The sequence below is a fragment of the Zosterops lateralis genome (genome assembly GCF_965231275.1).
Source record: "Zosterops lateralis genome assembly, chromosome: 7".
Classification (NCBI taxonomy): domain Eukaryota; kingdom Metazoa; phylum Chordata; class Aves; order Passeriformes; family Zosteropidae; genus Zosterops; species Zosterops lateralis.
Window position 1 is genome coordinate 20,259,457 of NC_139767.1, and position 19,154 is coordinate 20,278,610.

The window sequence follows — 19,154 nt, forward strand, 5'->3', positions numbered from 1 at the left end:
AGTCAATAAGACAACGTACTCTGCTAAAAGCACTGAATCTAACTTGGCTTTAAATTTCAAAACATCTTTAAAACCACCTTTACACAGACTGGTAGGAGACATTGTAGACTAGTATAAAATGAAGAAGGCGTACTAATCATGGCACTAAATGAGGAGAGAGGCTATCACAATAATCTTTCTGAAGTTTCATTTGCTTTGTAAGAGCACAAAAAGCAATTCAAAGAGGGCTGCTGAAGGCCACTGGGACTCTCACTAGGAATGAAAGTGAGCATTAGGATACAGCAGTCAGGAGAAAGCAAGCATGAAACTTTTTTTCAGACAAAAATGAATCTGTTCATAGTTACAAACCGGTAACAGACAAATAACTTTTTTTCCCTTCTTTATGATTTGATTCACCAATTATTTCCCTACAGAAGCTAGTGTAATGGTATCAGGCCACCCAGAGCTTTCCCTGGTATCCAAATGTTGTCATAATGCTTCCTTGTACTTGAAAAAAGGGACAGCTACTTTTAATACCCAAGATATCTTAAGGCTTTTTTACCCTTAGAAATTCATTTTAAAATTCTGATCTTATTTTACAAAGGCCATTGAGCAAGTCTTCACTAAAATAAAACTCACCTACTTCCCAATCTTACCATTTCTCCAGAGAAGAATGTTAGCTGAGCCTACTTCAAAAATCCAAGCTAGGAAAAACTTCTGAAGGAATTTGAAAATCTGTGAGCTTAGGCATGTTTATCCCCCTTTGTCAAAAAAGCTATGGTCATCATGATTTTGCATTTCTAAAATGCATCACTGGTGAGAGAAAAAAGAAACTTCATATTCTTTGATTTTATAAATGAGACTGTAAAGTTATTAGAGTTATTTTGCATATTGTAATAGCATCTAGAGACACAGCAATGGCTATAGAAAGTTTAAAACCAGTGGCTAAGACATGATCAGGTATAATTTTAATTCTCTAGAACAAATCAAGGGCAATAGCTAACCATCATGTTTAATTTTTATGCAATCTCACAGACAACATTTGATCAGCAAATAGAATCCCATACATTGTGTTAGCATCATTCTTAACTAAGAATGGCCAGCAAAAGATGGTTCCAGACCTGCTGACAGTGCACACTCCTGAATACAGACCAGGCCTTATATGTCTGTTCTGAGTGCAAGGCTTTTCTCTAATAAATGCAGCACAGATACAGATGTGCTGTAGAATCAAAATCAACACTTCCCAGTAATTTTCTAATTTGTTTTTGAAATATGTTCCATATACATCAATGTAGTGAAAGAGGATGAGTCACTTTCAATGACTAAGAATTTGCAAACTCCTGGAGCATTAAATACCTTTGATCTTGATAAGCTGGATCATTCTCATTCTGTTCATTAGCCCCCCCTTTTTCCCAGTTTTGAGCCAGCCAATCTGTAGCGCTTTCTGCAAGCTGACATATTTGCCAAGTAAAATCTGTTACCACTGCTTTCCTGCTCTTACTGAAAAACACCCTGTTGCTAGTCGAGCTCCTCGTCTTGGGGAACCTCCTTCTCTCTTTTCCTTCTTACATGACAGAGTCTGCAAGCTGTCTTTCCACCCTAATGAGCTCTTTATTAGCTCCTCTCTGTATTTCCCCAGTAACCACAAACTGTTCACCTGTACATTCTGTTAATATCTCTTTTTGTTCACTCCCATCTGATGTAATTTCATCATTAGTCGCCAAGTACCATTTTGCTCATGACATGCAAAAATGGCCTAAGAATCTCAGAAAACAACCCAGTTGTGTTGCTTTGAACCACATCTTGATAAGTACCTTTCTTTATGAGTTAACCAGGGAATGTCAATACCCTCATGATTTGAAAAATAAGAATGTCTTAAATTGTATGCATAAATTATCATTAATTTTCCAGAAAATTATTTGGCAGCTGTAATAGGGCTATTTTCTCATCTGTTCTATCTGAAAAATTAGTGTATGTGGAGCCTGCCATAAACAGGTATCCACATTTAGACAGCAGTTCAATTTCAATACTGATTAGTGAAAAGCATCTTGATATTTTCACTCTATTCCTTTGATGGAAAAATACTTTACAGCTCCAAAAAACCCTTTAGTGCTTGATTCTTTACCAATCAAAAAATCACAGTTGTCATAGAAACTGTAAAAACTGAAGTCAGTCATGACATAACAACAGAGCAATGGAAAATGTCTGCAGGCTCATATTTTTGCGCTGGAGATATTTATATGAATTTAACCAGGGAGTCCACAAGTTTCCCAAATCAAACAAAGAATATTATACCAATAGGTATTATTATTGTTTTTAATAACCAGTTCAGAGTCTGGAAAGTGATATAGCATTTATCACTCCTGCTCTACACACTGGCTACATTAACAGCAAACAGACTCTTCTCAAAACATTCAGTGCAAGCTTATGCTATAAGGGGACTGAATTTCTCTGATCACACATCTTAGATAGCCTGGAGGGGCTTTTGGTCAGTGTTCTCAGCATTCCTGAGATCTCATTTTTGGCATTTAAACTGACACAAACCACTTTAAAAATCTATATTGCCATTAGTTTCTGTCTCTTACAAATGCTGTTCAGAAAAAGACTTCTATCTGCAGGCCTCTTGCCCACACAGGATGGTTCAGCTCCATTCCAAACACTATCTCGGGCTTCTTCCCTGTGACATGAAACTCCATAAAATATAACTCTACTCCTGACTAAGACAGGCTACAAGAGTCTTCCCCTCTCCATCTCCCAGAGCTAAATCATAGACCAACTTCATTTCCAGAGTTCTTCCTGCCTTTTACTGGAACCACTTGACACTTCATAATTACTAACTGACAGGACTGCCTTACTTGCAAACACTTACCCTTTAAGCAGAGATCACCCTGCTGAAAAGAAAAGAGTCATAATACACAGGAATATTACTGGACTGGCCTCACTGCAGGTGAGCAAACTGATTAGCTTAACTACTAATAACACAAAAAGCAGCAATGTGGTTGTGGAAGTACTCAGATTTAAAATAACCATCTCAGAAGCCTTGAATTAAGTTTTATGGACAAATTTAAGGGACTTCTTTTTGTTTCAGCTGGTTCCTCTGACAAATTGTCCCTCTGTACCTTTAATTTCTTCTTTCAAAATAACTAGGTACACATATTTTGAATAGAGAGCAAATAGATATTTGGATTGTCTATGCTTTCCTAGAGTTGCCTTAAATAGACCCTGTTTTATCATGATAGCATCTACAACTTTCCAGACCTGCTAAACAACTTCAGATGCTCACACCACACCCCTGTTCCCACCCTTTTTAAGGATTATATTTAATGGTAGGGTGAGGATACTTGGTGTGTAACATGCTTCACTAGCCTACCAAAGTTTAACTGATATATACTAAGAAACTTTCCAGCTGCACCTGAGATAAATTTTGAGACAGCAAAATTTGCCTGTTAACTTCCCTAACCACGAGTTTAGAAATTAAAACCAAAGTGAAATCCTGATTCCAGTAAAATAACCAGCAAACAACCCATGGGTGAAATAAAAAACGTTTTTTTACAAAGAACAAAGAAAAAAACCATAAATCAAATATCCTTAAAAAGAACATTATGATTTATTTGTTTACTGACTTGTATGCAGGATTCTTATTAGAAGAGTACGCAATTCACACAGACCCATAAACTTCAGTGGGAGAGAGACAAATCTATTTCTTCTGTTACCAGAGTTGGGACCCTAATCAGAAATATGTATAAAACCCTGTAGCTTTTCACTTTTTAGTTCTATGGCATTCTGTCACAAACTTAAACTTTTATTTAAAATATCACTCAAGGCTTCTTCTGTATGTCGTTAGCACAATTACTGCACGTGTGCTTACATATGTACACAAGCGCATGGACATATATGTCACTTGAAAAAGCACATACATGTCATACAGTTATGCTTTCCTCACACGATAAATATATGCACATGTCTATACATGCATGAACACTTCTATCTTTAATTCTGAAAAAAGTACATTCATTTCCATAGATGCCACTGAGGAAAAGAAAATCAAGATAAGGCTGCTATAATAATTTAATTGATTTGGATATGCACAACATTTATTTTTGTATAGGACCGGCTACCACAGGAAGCTAAATATAAATGTATAATATTTAGTATTAATTATTAACAATAGCCTTAACCTACATAAACATACATAGCTTATAAAATACTGTTATAACATCTACTATCTCAAAGACTTACTTTGTACTGACATGGTTTACTGGAGTTCCTTAGAAAAGAAATGATAAATAAGAGTGGGAAGAATTTATATGAATATTACTAGATTTTTTTTGAACAGCAGAATGGCTTTGGGCACACAGTTTGAGATCACATTTCATGGAGTATGTGTACAGAATAAACACATTACTTCATAAGGTGGGCTGAGGGGGTAAGAATTTTACACTGAACTCAGGTGAGACAAGAGCAAATATCTTACATATTCTAAAAGCCTGCTTTTTTGTGTATAGCATATACTAGTGAGAATGGACTTGTCTGCAACAGCAAGGCACGTCCTCTTGTTTTGCTCCATAATCAAACATTATGCAACCCAATCCTGCAACTTTCTCACAGAAGAAATCTTTATTTGCGAATATTCTTGTTTGATGTAAATATTCTTATTAGATGTAAAATTAATATTCTTGCACATATTCATTTTACATCTAGAGATTTTTGACTGTTAATAAATTTGGCATTTGGGTTTTACAGAAGCTGATGACTAATAGAAAATAACCACAATAGAGGACAGGAATCTGAAAACCACTACTTTCAGAATCTGGTTGTAAAGAAATGTGTTCTAATAGAAAATGAGAAATTCCAGAGCCTCTGAAAAATCTTAAGTAAGTAGCAATCTGTTACAGTACTCACTCCAAGAAACCCATTCTTCCTATACGAAACTTACTGTGCTGTAACTATACTATAAATACCCTCTCAGGCAGGATTACAATTTGTTCCTCTGTTTACCCCTGAAATGAGTGAAAAAAAAAAAGACCGAAAGCTGTATGGCTGCATTGGCTTAGGTGTCAGGATGACTGATCAGGCTAGTGTCACCAGTCTGTGATAGACTCTCAACTCTGAACACACAACACCAAGCAGAGACACTGGCCTCCAAATTAGTTACTGCCAATATTCCCCCTTCCCCCAAATCCTCACTCAAAATGGAAGACATTCTCCTATATACTTAAAACATGTCATACTAACCAGATGTGAATGATAGAGCACAAACGTGGAATTCCCTCTGAAACTCACTCTGACTTAAAAATTTTCACAGAAACAATTACCAGAGGAAATAGTTATTTTTCAAAAATAAGTACTTCCTCATAGTGCCAGCATTTAAATGTAATAAAACAGAAAAAATACTTCAAAATAACCAGATAGCTTTCACTGTATTTCTAACAAGTAAAATGAACTTTTCTTAGCTTGTATAAGCAGCAGTATCATGCCTTATACACCCCTTTAGTACTTACGAGTAAAATGATTAGAAGCAGATGGATGGACATTATTTCCACTGTCAGCACTTTCACTGCTAGAAACATCATCATCTGATTCCCACACACATGAACAAGGTGAGGTTCCACCAACTTCTTCCAACTTCCTCTTTAAAATTCCACTCATTGCTGCAATGCTCCAATTGTCACCATGCACCTGTAACAGGAACAGAGGCAATGAGGTACCAAAACACCCACCTACTGTGCAGGTCTCCCAATTCATTTATCACGAAAGAGTTCATGTATCAATCAGATACTACTGCCTGAAGCTAAATGGCTCCTTAACCAAGAGTTTTTAACAACTTTTCCAAGAAGGAATCAAACAACCTATCATCAGTATATTTATCATCTCACTGACTTTAAGACAGAAAGTAAATGCTACCTGTATTCTACCAATGCAGACAATTCTATAGCAAGTCTCATACATAAATATATATATATATATTCAGTTATGCAGCAAATTTAGGTCAAGCATAATACTCCAATGTAATTCATCAAAAATGGACCTTTATTCACCAAAAATGAAGACTTAAAAAATTACTTGGCTCCAAGAAATGTTACATGACAAAAAATTTTCTGTAATAAATATAACTCAGGAAAAAACCCTCATTGTCTCTTTTGATTTATTTTAAAGGTCTGATTTTTGTAATGTTTAGTACTAACAAATGCCTGCAATAGCAATTAGATTTGATAGCTGTATGAGACACTTTGCATCTTTCCACGCCAGGCTCTGAGTAAACAGTTCTGGCTCATTTTGTCATTTTAATTTACTCATAAGTTTCTTGCCGAGAATTTTCGAAATTCAGATATGATTGCTGGCACACAAGTAGGCTATTTTCATTCACACAAGCATCAAAGGACTGAGTCCATCCTTAAGAACCTGACTTCCTAATCACATTGCCCAACAAAGCCAGAGTCATGTTGAACATTCCTTATTGTTTCCCTTTCATATATAACAGCTGATTTTCCTAGCTCCATTTATGGAATACTAAACAGAAAAAGATCGAAATACTCTTAAAGCCATTTTTAGATAATTTTAACACATGTGATTTTTTTTCTCTATCTTTAATTAAAAATAGTTTACTATCACCCTCATTACTGATTAATTCCTACTGCAGACTGAAAATTAATTCTAAGATCTTAAGTCAAAAGTTACAGATAATATCTACTCTCTGTCTATGCTAATCAGTGAAATGCTGCCATAAATAGCTGGGGAAAAAAGGCTGTTTGATGCTTTTAAGCTTTTAGTATCAAAAATTCTCATCTGATGCCAGTTGCCTTCAGCTTGTTAAGCTGCCAATTCAATTCATTTTATAACATAGTTATTTCTTCCAGTACGCTTCACTCTACCTTTATGGATGTGTCTAATTTAGAGAAAAGATTTCAGCGTAGACGTGGAATCCTGATATAATACTAAGAACAGATGCTGCATAAGATGATCTTCAGCACCAAACTTGTTTGCATGCAGAGCACGCTAAAAATTAAATAACAAATATATTAGGGTTTCATACAGTCAGTCACACAGACGGCTTTAAATACATATGCTCAGCATGATGTTCTCAGCTTGTTTTACTATTTATGAAAAAAAATGTTTTCCTGAAAGGGATTTCTTCAGGCTAAATGTATGACTCAAACAGAACTTGCTTAGATCTCAACCTTTGCCCTTTTGTCCAAAAATGAATTACTATAAACTGCAAAGAAAGCACTGTATTTTTATTCTGAGGACATGGAAAGGGGAATTTAGCATCACTTTGCAATAACCTTTGCAAAAATGTAAGAATGCATTTTTATGAACCAGCCTCTAATAAAAACACTTTTGCAAAAAAAAGAAAAAAGAGAGATAAAAGAACTAAACACACACACACTGAAACCCCACAATTATAAAGAGTCACTCCCTAAGTACAGGTTCAGAAACAACTCCTCTGAATTGTCCCCCATACCCTCATATATCTCTTGCCAACCACCTTTTCCATTGTCTCCTGCAGTGCTTACAGCACTGAAATTGTGAAATCACCATTATTTCCATGGCAACAGCCTGCAATATCAAATCCACAGGATTATAGCTTGACTGTAGAAGAGGGTAAAGAAGCAGCTGGAGTGTGAGAAAGAAAATGCTTACACTCAAACATCTCAGTGAAGAGAGTGAGAAATGAGCTGACAAAGAGTTTATCGTACAAGTGAGACCTAAGTCAAATCCATGTGTGCACCCATTGAAATTGTGGCTACAGGAGTCACGAAGTTCCAGGTCCAAAGAACTTAAGTCATAACTCCACTGCAAGGCAAACCTAGTATCTGTGATCATCCTGAGTGTGCAGCCAGTCAGAGAGCAAGAACTCATTTCATACCCTGAGATGACTTCCAGACAAAAGCCCTTTTGTCAGACACTGTCTCCCACCAGTAAAAGCACACAGCGACTGGATGACTAAATGGTGTCTTGCACATCAGTAAAGTCATTGCATAGTGTATCAATAGCCAGAACTGTTCACAGCAAGTAGTAGAAACAATTTTTTTTACACCAAAGGGTTTTAAACTTGCCTGGTTTTAGCATAACCTACATTTGCAACAAGTGCTACAACCTGGTAGCAGCAAAGCCATTTCATTAAGATAAATTTGTGTAATGAACCGTAAAAAATGGGTCTCAGGTTCCTTAGATACAACATAGATTAGGTCTGCATTGCTAGCTGATCAAGATAAGGTACAGGAGGTACAGGGATACTGCAGAACCTGAGTATCACCACAACACAAAGGCAGCATAGCTAGCCGTTACATATATTTAGTGTGGCTGTTGCCTGATTTTTGTTCTGAATCTCTTCCAGGAAGATTATTAAGAAGGCTGTTTGACAAAGTAGTTGTGATCAAATTTAGGTGTTGCCACCTTCCTGAGGTCTGTTGATTCTAATCTCTCTGTAATCAAATCTCCCCAGGAATATGTTACATGGGAGAAAGGAGACACTGCCATTACTCAAGAGCTTGGCTATCACAGAGATAGATTAAAGAGTATCTAAAGCTGTTTGTACACACTATGTGCCAGCAGGAGAGCCCTTTAGAATAACATCTGTATAAACAGATGCCGCTCCGTAAGCCAATATTCTTCAGACAGAAACACATCTGCACAGCAGTGCACAAGGCATGTTCTATCTGGGAGCCTTATTTACCCACACATCCTGCAGTACCTGAGCAAAATCCACATCTCCAGGATCTAGGACATAATAAGCATGGGACACACAACTCAATATTGTTTATGAAAGCACTATTTTGCTCTTTACTCATTGTGTGATATAACCCAGTGGAAGACACGTATATGCCAGAGACCAATAGAAATAAGCAAACTTCTAACAGCAGTGAGGACACAAAACAGAGAATTCAACTGAATTGCTCTTTGTCCTGTACCATAATTACAATTACATAGGTAAATTCAGATTTTTGGGGAATCAACTGAAGTAATTGCAGTCACAAAGAAATCCAAATCCAATCTCATCTCAACAGAAGACCCAAGAGGTAGATCTAATGGTACAAGGTACCAAAGACTTACACAAGTCAAATTTTCAATACATGAATGGAAAGCAAAACTATAAATAAATTCCGTAACTGATAGGAGGAATCATAAGGGTAATGTAACTATGCCGTGAAACAATTTTGCTAACTAAGTCACTTTGGGTATGTGAGACAACCATTATATAGGATGGGAATACTCTTAAATACACAAAAGTACTTCAGCAATATGTATATTCTGAAAAGAAGTGAGCAAATGTACATAGGTATAGAATGCAGTACACAGAAGTCCATATCTGACTGTAGGAACCAAATAACAGTACATGACTAAGAAAAACAAACGGATGGTCAATCAATACTCTTGGACTTCCACTAAGGCACCAGTGAAATTCAGCCTTCAGAGGCTGAAAAATTACCACCAACTACAGTTAAAGAGATTTGCTCTATCATACTTATCCATTCGGTTAAAAAGGGCTAAAGTTGGCTGCAAAGGTTCAATTAAAAACAGACCTTTCCAGATGATTACTAAACAGCTGTCTAGTAGCTACAGTTGATTTGGAGCAGCATCCTTCCAATTCACACAACTGAGTAACAAGCAGACACTGGAATCTTTCCTGTTCGTAGATAAATCCTTCACAACAAAACAAAGCCTTGCACAGCGATGGGACACATCATCCTCTGCCAGCCTTTTCACCATGCTTGTGTGGCATTAGTCCATAGCAAGGCAAAACAAAGTTGAAACAGAAGGAACAGTATTAAACCAAGGAAAACAAACTAACACATTCCTCTGAGCTCTAGGTCAAACACCAATTGCCTAACACAGTTAAGGACTCTTTTAAGAAAGTGACAACACAGCAGAAGGATATGATGGCTATGGGCTGTGAGAAGGATGTATCTTTCTTAAACATCCCCCATCCAATTTTTCCCCCTACACTTCCTATTTTTCCTCCACCCTGATGAAAATACTCCTACAATGAGATCATTTAGCCAGTTCTCTAACTGCAGGTATGCTGACTGGTGAAGCAAGTCCTCAAAGCTCCATGGCAACAGGCTTTGCCTTCCCACGACGCCAGATAACTGGAAGGCATTAAAATATTTTAAAATTTTTAAAGCAATATGTTATTACTAGAAAATAAAAATCCCATGTAAAAATGGGAGATACCTTTCACACTGTCACAGTACTATCTGGAATCTACAAAGTAAAATAATACAAAAGTCTGGCTGGTTTGGCTTTCTCTGGTACCTAAAAAGGCTGGAAATTTCAGAGAATCTTGGTGACGATCTCATCGCAGCAGACCTTTAGATATCTTTTTTAGATAGAAGGTATCACCAAATCCCAGTGAAAGGCCTAAAAAGAGTGATGTTAGAATTACTGAGTGAGTGGACAGGTGACAGTGCATTCATTACCTGTGCTCCCAGGAGAAAATTTTTCTTATGATACTGTGGCAACATACACTGCCAAACTTGTCCTACAAAACCTAACTTAAGTTGATATATGGTCAGTGTCTCACTGACACCCATGGACAGTTCATATACTGGGCATGACATTCTATGCTACAGAATATCACTTTGGCAAGTCTGGGTCAGCTGCCCAGGCCATGCCCCACCAAGCTCCAGCTCCTCACTGGCACAGGGTAAGACACCAAAAAGTCCTTGAATTAAAGCAAGCACCACTTAGCAACAACCAAATCATCCTTGTGTTGTCAATATCATTCTCACACTGAATCTGAAAAATACAGCACTGACCCAGCTACTAAGAAGAAAATGAACTCTGTCCCAGGCAAAACCAGGACAAGTCACAAAGACAAATCTAAATTTTTTTCATCCTAGCCAAAGTTTTCAAATAAATGCTTTGCAAAAGTCAGTGCTATAGTATACAGCTCATCCAACATCATCTGGGACACTGAAGAAGCATGGAGCATACCTGTGAAGAAATAAACATCAAGCATGTACTGTATGGAGTAAGCATTAAAAAAATATATAAAATAATAAAACAGAATCCTATTCAAATTATATACCCTCATGATTTAGAGAAAAGCCTCACTATAGAAATCAGTTATTGACTAAAGCTATGGAAAATCCAAGAGGAAAAAGAGCTGAAGAACACATTGTCATTTGGAGTGGAGGGGGCTAGAGGACAGGGTATAAAAAAATCCAACTACTTATTTCTTTGGCTTATTTATGAAACCTTATTTTGCACTAATTTCCTCTTGAGACTTGATCACATTTCATGATAAAATTTACCTGAATAAAAATTCTTATCTGAAAACAAAACCAAAAATAAACATCAAAGGTGGGCATTAAATAAACAACTGTCCTACGTGTCACATTGCATTTTCCTTGTCTCATATGTATCAACTGAAAGTACAGAAAAATTTAAAGTCTGTAGGAACAATACAGATTCACTTTTGAACATAAAACCTTTCTATGCAAATGACTGCAAACTGAACTGGAGGATGCAGAAAACAGATGTTACACATAAAACATTACTGCAAAGTACTCATCACAAACAACTCCCACCCACTGGCCAGTCAGCATGTACTATAACATTCTAGGGAGACTTGGCAAATAATTTCACAGTCAAATCATGCATATTGATGCTCACAAGCCAAGATGTTTGGGTTATTTGTTGTGATTAATACTCTTTTTGAATTTAGGTCTTTTTCTTAGCCTGCAAACAAAGCTTCATTTTTTTAAAGACATTTTTCTTACCTGCTAAATAAACGTCAGCAGCAGAGATGGTTGTGAACTAATCAAGGTGGTTGCTTGGCTCCATAAAATGCACTGAATTATTCTGCTCTTTGTCTAACTGACAGTTTTAAATTTGGGAGGGGAGGGGTAGTCAAACCCAAAAGCACCTACAGTGACATCATCACTCACACAAAGACTATTACTTACTTGTGAAAATGACTATTCACGTAAGGAACTACATTAATGCAGACAAAAAATCATTTGCATGAATGCTTGCAAACAGTGAACAACAGAGGTACACGAACATGAATCAAACAGCTGTTCAGAATTCAAATTAATGTTTGCAATACATGTTTTGCTGTATTTGGCAGCTCTAATCATAAGCACCAGTTGCCAGAGGTAGGCTCTGGTAGTTTCAGTACTACAATCTGTAAAATTTACAAACACATAGCAAGCTAATTCCACATAAGAGACTACACTGTATAGGTGCAGGGAATACCATTAGTATAATCTTACATATTTTTGCTTACAGCAGAGGTCAACTTACACAAACCTAAAACAGGTATAGTCTTTCTCCCCTCATTTGCTTCAGCCTATCTAAATCAACAGCACCAAGTAAATTCTGCAGGATAAGACTGCACAATTCAACCTGGGGAATCTGTTCTGGCATTGCAAGCCAAATCCTGCCAAGTCTGCTCTTTGCAGGGTTTCTATACCATCACGTTACAGTACTCCTGATTTCACACTTGAGTACTAATCCACTAATCTTCTAGACTGCCTACACATTGCTGTACACTCTAACACATGCCACCTAACTCCACTGGCAATGAATTTAAAATGCAGAAACGATGCTGGCATATGCTCATCTCTAGCATCTACAAGTGGTACAGATGCTGATAGATCTGGCTCCTTTAATCTTCCAAAAGCATTTCACATGGTCCTTCATGAACCAAGGATGCAAATATTCCCCTCTCCATCACCCAACACAAGACTCCTGCATACAGCAGCAGTGAAATGGCCTTCTAATCCTTAGCTACATCAATTGATGTCAACCATTGAATGAAATGTTTTTATAATTCAGCCAATTTTCAGAAGAAAATTCTATGCTAGTTTTCTTAAATTTTCTCTCAGCATGCTCCCCAGAGAACAAAGTGAGTAAGAGGCAGTATTAATTCAACCAGGATGCCAGGACTTTAGTATCCAGGTCTTCAGCAATGAAGGTACAACCTGGTAGAAAGGGACTCAGAGAAATACAGCAAGAGGGCCTTCCTGTCAAGATGAGATTTGTCCACAAAAGCTGTTTTAGCTTGTGTTTCATTTATAGCAATTTTCTAAGCTTTCTACAGCAAGTCCTAGAGGAAAACAGGAGATTCAGGAGAAAGACATCCTGAAGCTGGGTAACAAACAGGTTCATAACACCTAACCTCCACATAAGTCATCTAGGACACTTTTAGCAGCATCCTATGTCAAAGTCCTTCCCATAGTCTTCAGCTAACATGACTGAAGAGCTGGTATTAGGCACTTACTTCTCTTCTAGGTTTTGAGTTTTCATTATGAAAATTCATTAATTAAAATCCCTTCACCCAAAATCTCTACAGGTTTTCTTCTACCCTTTTAAAAGAAAAAAAGAAAATGCTGCCTGTATTCTAGAAGAAATTTTGAAGTTTGTATGGATGGTCTCAGAAAAGGCTTACTACTATTGGCATTGACTGTATTGCCCGACTGCTTGCAGCAAAGGTCAGTCCAGGAGAAGTCACAACTCTTTCTAAAACTGGAATGTGAGAACAGAAAAACACTGCTACAACAGTAGTCAGTCCTACTACCTACTGACAGGTACAGAGAGTTTTAGAGCAGAGTGAGCATGGAGGTGATGGGAAGAACTGGCCTGTCTGTTATCTGGAAGTCAGCATACTACCAACACATGTTTACTGCACCTCTTTGCAAAAGGACATACAACATTTGGCTAGCTTAGCACCTTCCCAGCAACTGGAATGAGGTTCTGAGACTGGCAGCAGTGTATTTGGCACAGCAGCTTTGCAGTATTCTGCTTCCAGCTGCAAGAATGGCAGTAGGGTCCAGCTACGTAATGAACACTGGAATGCTATCAACTTCCTGCATGCTGGAAATAAGTGGCCTTTAATATAAATTTTGCCCAGATTAGCCCATGCAGTAATATTAATTGGCTCACTGGAACAGCTTTTCACACTATTTCAATGCTGATTTTCCATGGTGCTCTTTCGTGAACATCAATCTTGTGCCCTGCCTGCAGAGGAACTGCACAGCATGGCAAGCAATCTTGTGTATCTCCTGCCAAAGTACAGCATGGCCATGACTGGTGAATGCCAAAGGGGCCTTCCCACCTCTCCAGCCCCAGTACATGTCGCATGCTGCATTAGCACACAGCCTGGCTGCTCCTTCACCACTGCCATCAAAGCTGCTAGAGAGAGAGCGTGAATTCAACAGCTCTCCTCTTCTGCCCCATGTTCTCTGCATCTTGACACAGGGGGTAGCCATGCTCTACTCTGAAATATGCAGTGCTTAATAGATTTTAAAAAATACAACCAACCAAAACAAAACAAACAAACTCACAAAAATACGCAACATGTCCAAATTCAGAACATTTGAACTCCAAGAGCAGCAGCATGAAGTTGCATAACACACAATCTTACTGGAGCATATTTGCAAAACTTGCTCTGAACTAGGTTTTCCTTTATTTTTTTTTCCTCCTAAAAATACAGGAGCAGCCTTGTGGGAACTGAGCTAGCTGGGATGGATGATAGCTCAGCCCAGGCGGCTGATGCAGAAAACATAAACCAGAGACTATGGGAGGTGGGATTTGGAAATTAGGATGCTAATGGCATCATTCCAAAATAGGTCATGTCTCTGGTTCTGGTTCTCTGTTGGTTTGCAACATATAAAGTCATGTCCCTACCCCATGTTTGGGATTGGACCCCGCCCACATATAACCTTATACATTGTTAAGTTAGCCCCACCCCCTGGTCTTTGGATGCTGCTCCTCAGACTATGTGGTCTCTGCCTTTGTTATTTTACCTCCAATAAAGTTTTATTTTTCAGGCACTCCATCGTTCCCGCTCCTCTATTTTCCCCACACTCCCCCAGCACTCAGAATCACAGTGCCAATCAACTGTGATACAGACTCTTCTGGTCTAATTGTTTAAGTACTGAGGGATGTGTGCCCATGACCAAGTGGAGACAAGGAAGTGCAGATGCAAATTTTAGGTAAAAAATGACCAAATATTTCATACCTTGTTCTGCCCACAATTTTGACAATAACAGTACTATTTCTACATGACAAGATTTTAAAAAGGACTAACTTTAGGAGATTACAGTTTAGAAACAAGACCAGTGAGTATTTTGGAAGTTTTCTGCAGAGTGGCAAATGTGGTAATATTGTCTTCACCTTGTGGTCTGATATTAACTGTACAGCACAGAATTCCCTTCACACATGAACAAGCAATGCTGAAAACTGATGGAAAAATCTAGCCTGGCAGAACGCTCAGCTCATCCATTTGCAACTTGCTATAAAAAAAGCCAAACCAAGCCAAAAAAAAAAAAAAAAAAAAAAAGCCACAGTACTTCCTCCTTGTCATCATCACTATCTTTTACAACCTAGACATCACAGGCAGTATGCAATAAACTTTCTCATTACTATTTTTACCAGATGAGAACTTCTGCTTCTATATCCAAACCGCAAAGGATTTATGACAGATTGGCACAACTTGGCTACCACTATAAAATGCAAAGATGTACTTCTAGCAATGTATCACACCTTTTCTCCCTCAAATAATATTTAGACTACTTATTATCTCCATAGAATCTTAAACTACATACACAGGAAAAGGAGGTTTAAAATTAAAGCAACTCAGGTTTGTCCACCTCAGTTGAAAACAAATTATTCTCAAGAAGACTCATACAAAAGTTTCTATAATTCACTTAATTATCTGCTTTCTTAACATGTTGAGAGTCTCATATAAACTGAAAGACACAATATTCCTTCCTCTCACTCATTTTGCTGGCCTGTCTGCACGGACAGGAACAGAAAGTGATGGTGAACAGTGCTGCATCCAGTTGGTATCTGGTCATAAGTGGTGTCTCCCAGGGATCAGTGTTGGGCCCAGCCCTGTTTAACATCTTTACCGATGAGCTTGATGAGGGGATTGAGGCTACCATTAGTAAATTTCCAAAGTTAGGTCAGGGTGTTGATCTGCTGGAGAGCAGGAAGGCCCTGAGAAGGGACCTGGGCAGGCTGGATCCATGGGCCAGACCAAGGGCATGAGATTCAACACGACCAACTGCTGGGTCCTACACTGGGGATACAACAACCCCATGAGTGCTGCAGGCTGGGGGCAGAGGGGCTACAAAGCAGCCCAGTGGGAAAGAACCTGGGGATGCTGGTCAACAGTGCCTCAGGGAGCTGGGGGTGTTTAGCATGGAGAAGGCTCAGAGGGGACCTTATCCCTGCCTGCACCTCCCTGGAAGCAGGGTGTAGTCAGGTGAGGGTCAGCCTTATCCCCAGGCAACCAGCAACAGAACAAGAGGTCATAGTCTTAACCTGTGCCACAGGAAGTTTAAGCTGGACATAAGGAAGAATTTCTTCACAGAAAAGGTGATTAGATATTGGAAAGGACTGCCCAAGGAGGTGTTTAGCGAAAGACTTGACACTCAGTGCCGTGGTCTAGTTAACACAGTGGTGTTTGGTCATAGGTTGGATTCAATGATCTCAGAGACCTTTTCCAACCTAATTGATTCTGTGATTTCAAGTAATCAAAAGCAAGTATTCAACTTTCACTCCAATTGACCTTTGGTGTTTGTGATGTCAGTTAAAAATGGATTTTAGTATTAATTTGCAGAGGATTAATTATTTGTAAGTGCCACAATACCTTGTAATACTTTAATGCTATCTTTAAGATACTTCATAGCAGGAAAAATGCCCTTTTCAATGACAAAAAATGAATCAGCATACTAACATATGCTACTAGAAATCATATATATACCAACAAAATAAAAGAATAAGAGGGGTATATTTAGCCCACTAAGAAAATGTTTGTCATTTGTTCTGTTTTCTAGGCACAAGCAGGAAGTCATCCAATGGGAAAGAAGCAGAAACAGAAAAAAATGGTATTTTTCATTTATATTTATATTGAATACCAGCTAACAACAAAACAAGTTATGATATGTGGAAGGAATAAATAATGAAGAACTGGATTTAAAAAAAAAGTATGACAGAATATCCCAGGTTGGAAGGCACCCAAAAGGATCACTGAGTCCAGCTGCTGCCAGTAGTGGTCACCTATTCTTAACTGAAAATAATTAATTCTTTAAAAGATGAAATTGCTCAGCAATGCTAACTAATTTAATGTTATTTCTTGCTTGTAACGAGTTTTTTAGTGGTATAGGTTTTGGCTTCTGCTTAATGTAATTTAATATTCTACTTGAAATGGTTTGCATGATATTTCAGTCACCTGCACATACAGCGGATAAGGATGCATTCCACTAATGCAATAAATAAAAGAAAAAAATTATTTTATTTGCAGGTTGTTAACTTACAAAGTCAGTGCTTAAGCACACCTTTTCTATCATAGACTTCCCTGGGAATAAGCCTGTATCTTCAAATATTATACAACACTTTACCTGCATCACCGCCATAAATTTTTTAACCAGCTTTCTACCTGCCTTCCAACTAGTCCACCTCCCACTCCCATGCTCCCTTCTCAGCAGGGTCTCCAACTAAGGCTAATGAGCTTATCTCATTTCCACCGGGCTGGTGAATGCTGGCAGCAGCTGACAGTGAATGCTGGACAGAAAATGCAAATCTGTAGTTCACGTAGAATACCTGAATCATTAGAGAACTTTAAAACTAGTGACAGCACAGTGGTTTTATTCAGTATCTTTCATGCTGTCATTATTAAGCGGTAGATATTTTTAGCCACCAAAAGCCAAATCCATCTGCAGCAGCAGCGTTTCCAAGGAGACAGAATAATTTAAACACATGTGGAACTACATCTCTGTTTTCATCAACTCCTCTCTGTTACTGGAGCACTTCTGAGTCAGATTTCTCATTTGATGGGGGAAAGTGATTTGAATACATGGATTTGAGATTGTAATTTAACAGTTGAGCTTATGCTTTCAGATACATATCCATTACCTAAAAATAACAAATGTTAGGGTACAACTCCACTATTTTTCAGTCAGTGTTACTTACCAGTGTTTACATTCCAATATAATAATAATAATAAACCCAAATGAACAAGAGATACAGCTCACCAGTCTTTCAAAATAATTTGTGAATCACTGACATTTACTGCAAATTACTGATTTTTTTAATTTTTTTTTTTTTTTTTTTAGCAAACATACCAGGCTCCATTTTCTAAAGAAACAGCTAGGAGGAAAGGACACCACTCCCAATGGTAAGATACATCAGTGGACAAAGCTTCTTCCAGTCCTTTTTAGCACTCATAAGAGTTCTATTGACTTGTTCCAGTTTTTCTTTATGGCACAATTTTTTAGTAATTGTAGGCCTGCTTTAAGGGAATTCTCTCAGTGAATACAACAACAAATGGATTCCTGTATTTACTGATTTTAATCTCTGAATTCTATAAAACTAAATTCCATCATTTTAGCTTTATAAATCTATTTTATAAATATATATACACTCAAATCCACTATATTCACAATTTATTTACATCAATTAATATTTTTGCTTCAAACCAGCAAACCAGACTCCTGTATAAAAATTACTTCCTACATGTAAAATGTAGAGGTAAGTCAAGAGAGAGCTGACTCATTAAAATCCTTGCCCCAGTGAGGCAAATATCAAAATATCCTATTGTGTCAGTGAGGCCAAGACTTCTTCCTGTATTCCTATATTCTTATATAATGTGACTTGATAAACAAATCTACTTTCTGAACCAAGTAATTTATTTGCTGCTTGCCATCTTCAGGCTGTGTGAACTAACAGCTGCTGCTGACACAAACTCTGCAGAAGCAAGCTATTTCAACGATTTATTAAAACTCAGATGTAAATGCTGTAGGTACTACAAGATTTAAGTCTCACACATAATTAATTATATGCATCTTTTCTTCCTTTATTACAAATATAATTTTATACCCGAGTTATCAATCAAATTCATTCCAAACCTAACAATGCAAAAAATCTACAAAATCCCTTTCAGTAGTTCTGAGGAGCCATCCTTACTGTTCACCACTAAATATGACAGTTTCAGAAGCAGTTCATTTTCCTATCCAAACTCAAAGAAAGCATTTTTAGACCTTACAGCACTCTCCTCCTGTTGGTAGCATACGCTGTATTCTCAACAGTGTGTATTCCCATCACACAAAATGACCTCTCTTCTTACAGCTTACTGAGCAACTTCGGCATCAATGAGATGCAATGCGTATCCTGTCACATGAGAAAGCTGCCAGCATCAGGCATGCCTATGATTTCACTCT

The 19,154-nt window shown here is 37.7% G+C and overlaps 1 protein-coding gene across 7 annotated transcripts in view; it reads right to left on the reverse strand.

The window, feature by feature from the left end:
- The window catches only part of CSRNP3 (cysteine and serine rich nuclear protein 3), a 98,147-nt gene that overhangs the window by 63,122 nt on the left and 15,871 nt on the right, over nt 1-19,154 (reverse strand). For 6 of the 7 annotated variants that reach the window (XR_014590491.1, XR_014590492.1, XR_014590493.1 and 3 more), the window contains exon 2: nt 5,481-5,658. The exons of the other annotated variant lie outside the window; for it this stretch is intronic. Coding sequence is in view for 1 of the 6 variants with exons in the window: in XM_083864751.1 (XP_083720877.1) it covers nt 5,481-5,628 (148 nt within the window). In the remaining 5 variants the exon portion in view is untranslated. The remainder of the gene's footprint in view (nt 1-5,480; nt 5,659-19,154) is intronic. 7 annotated transcript variants of the gene reach the window in all.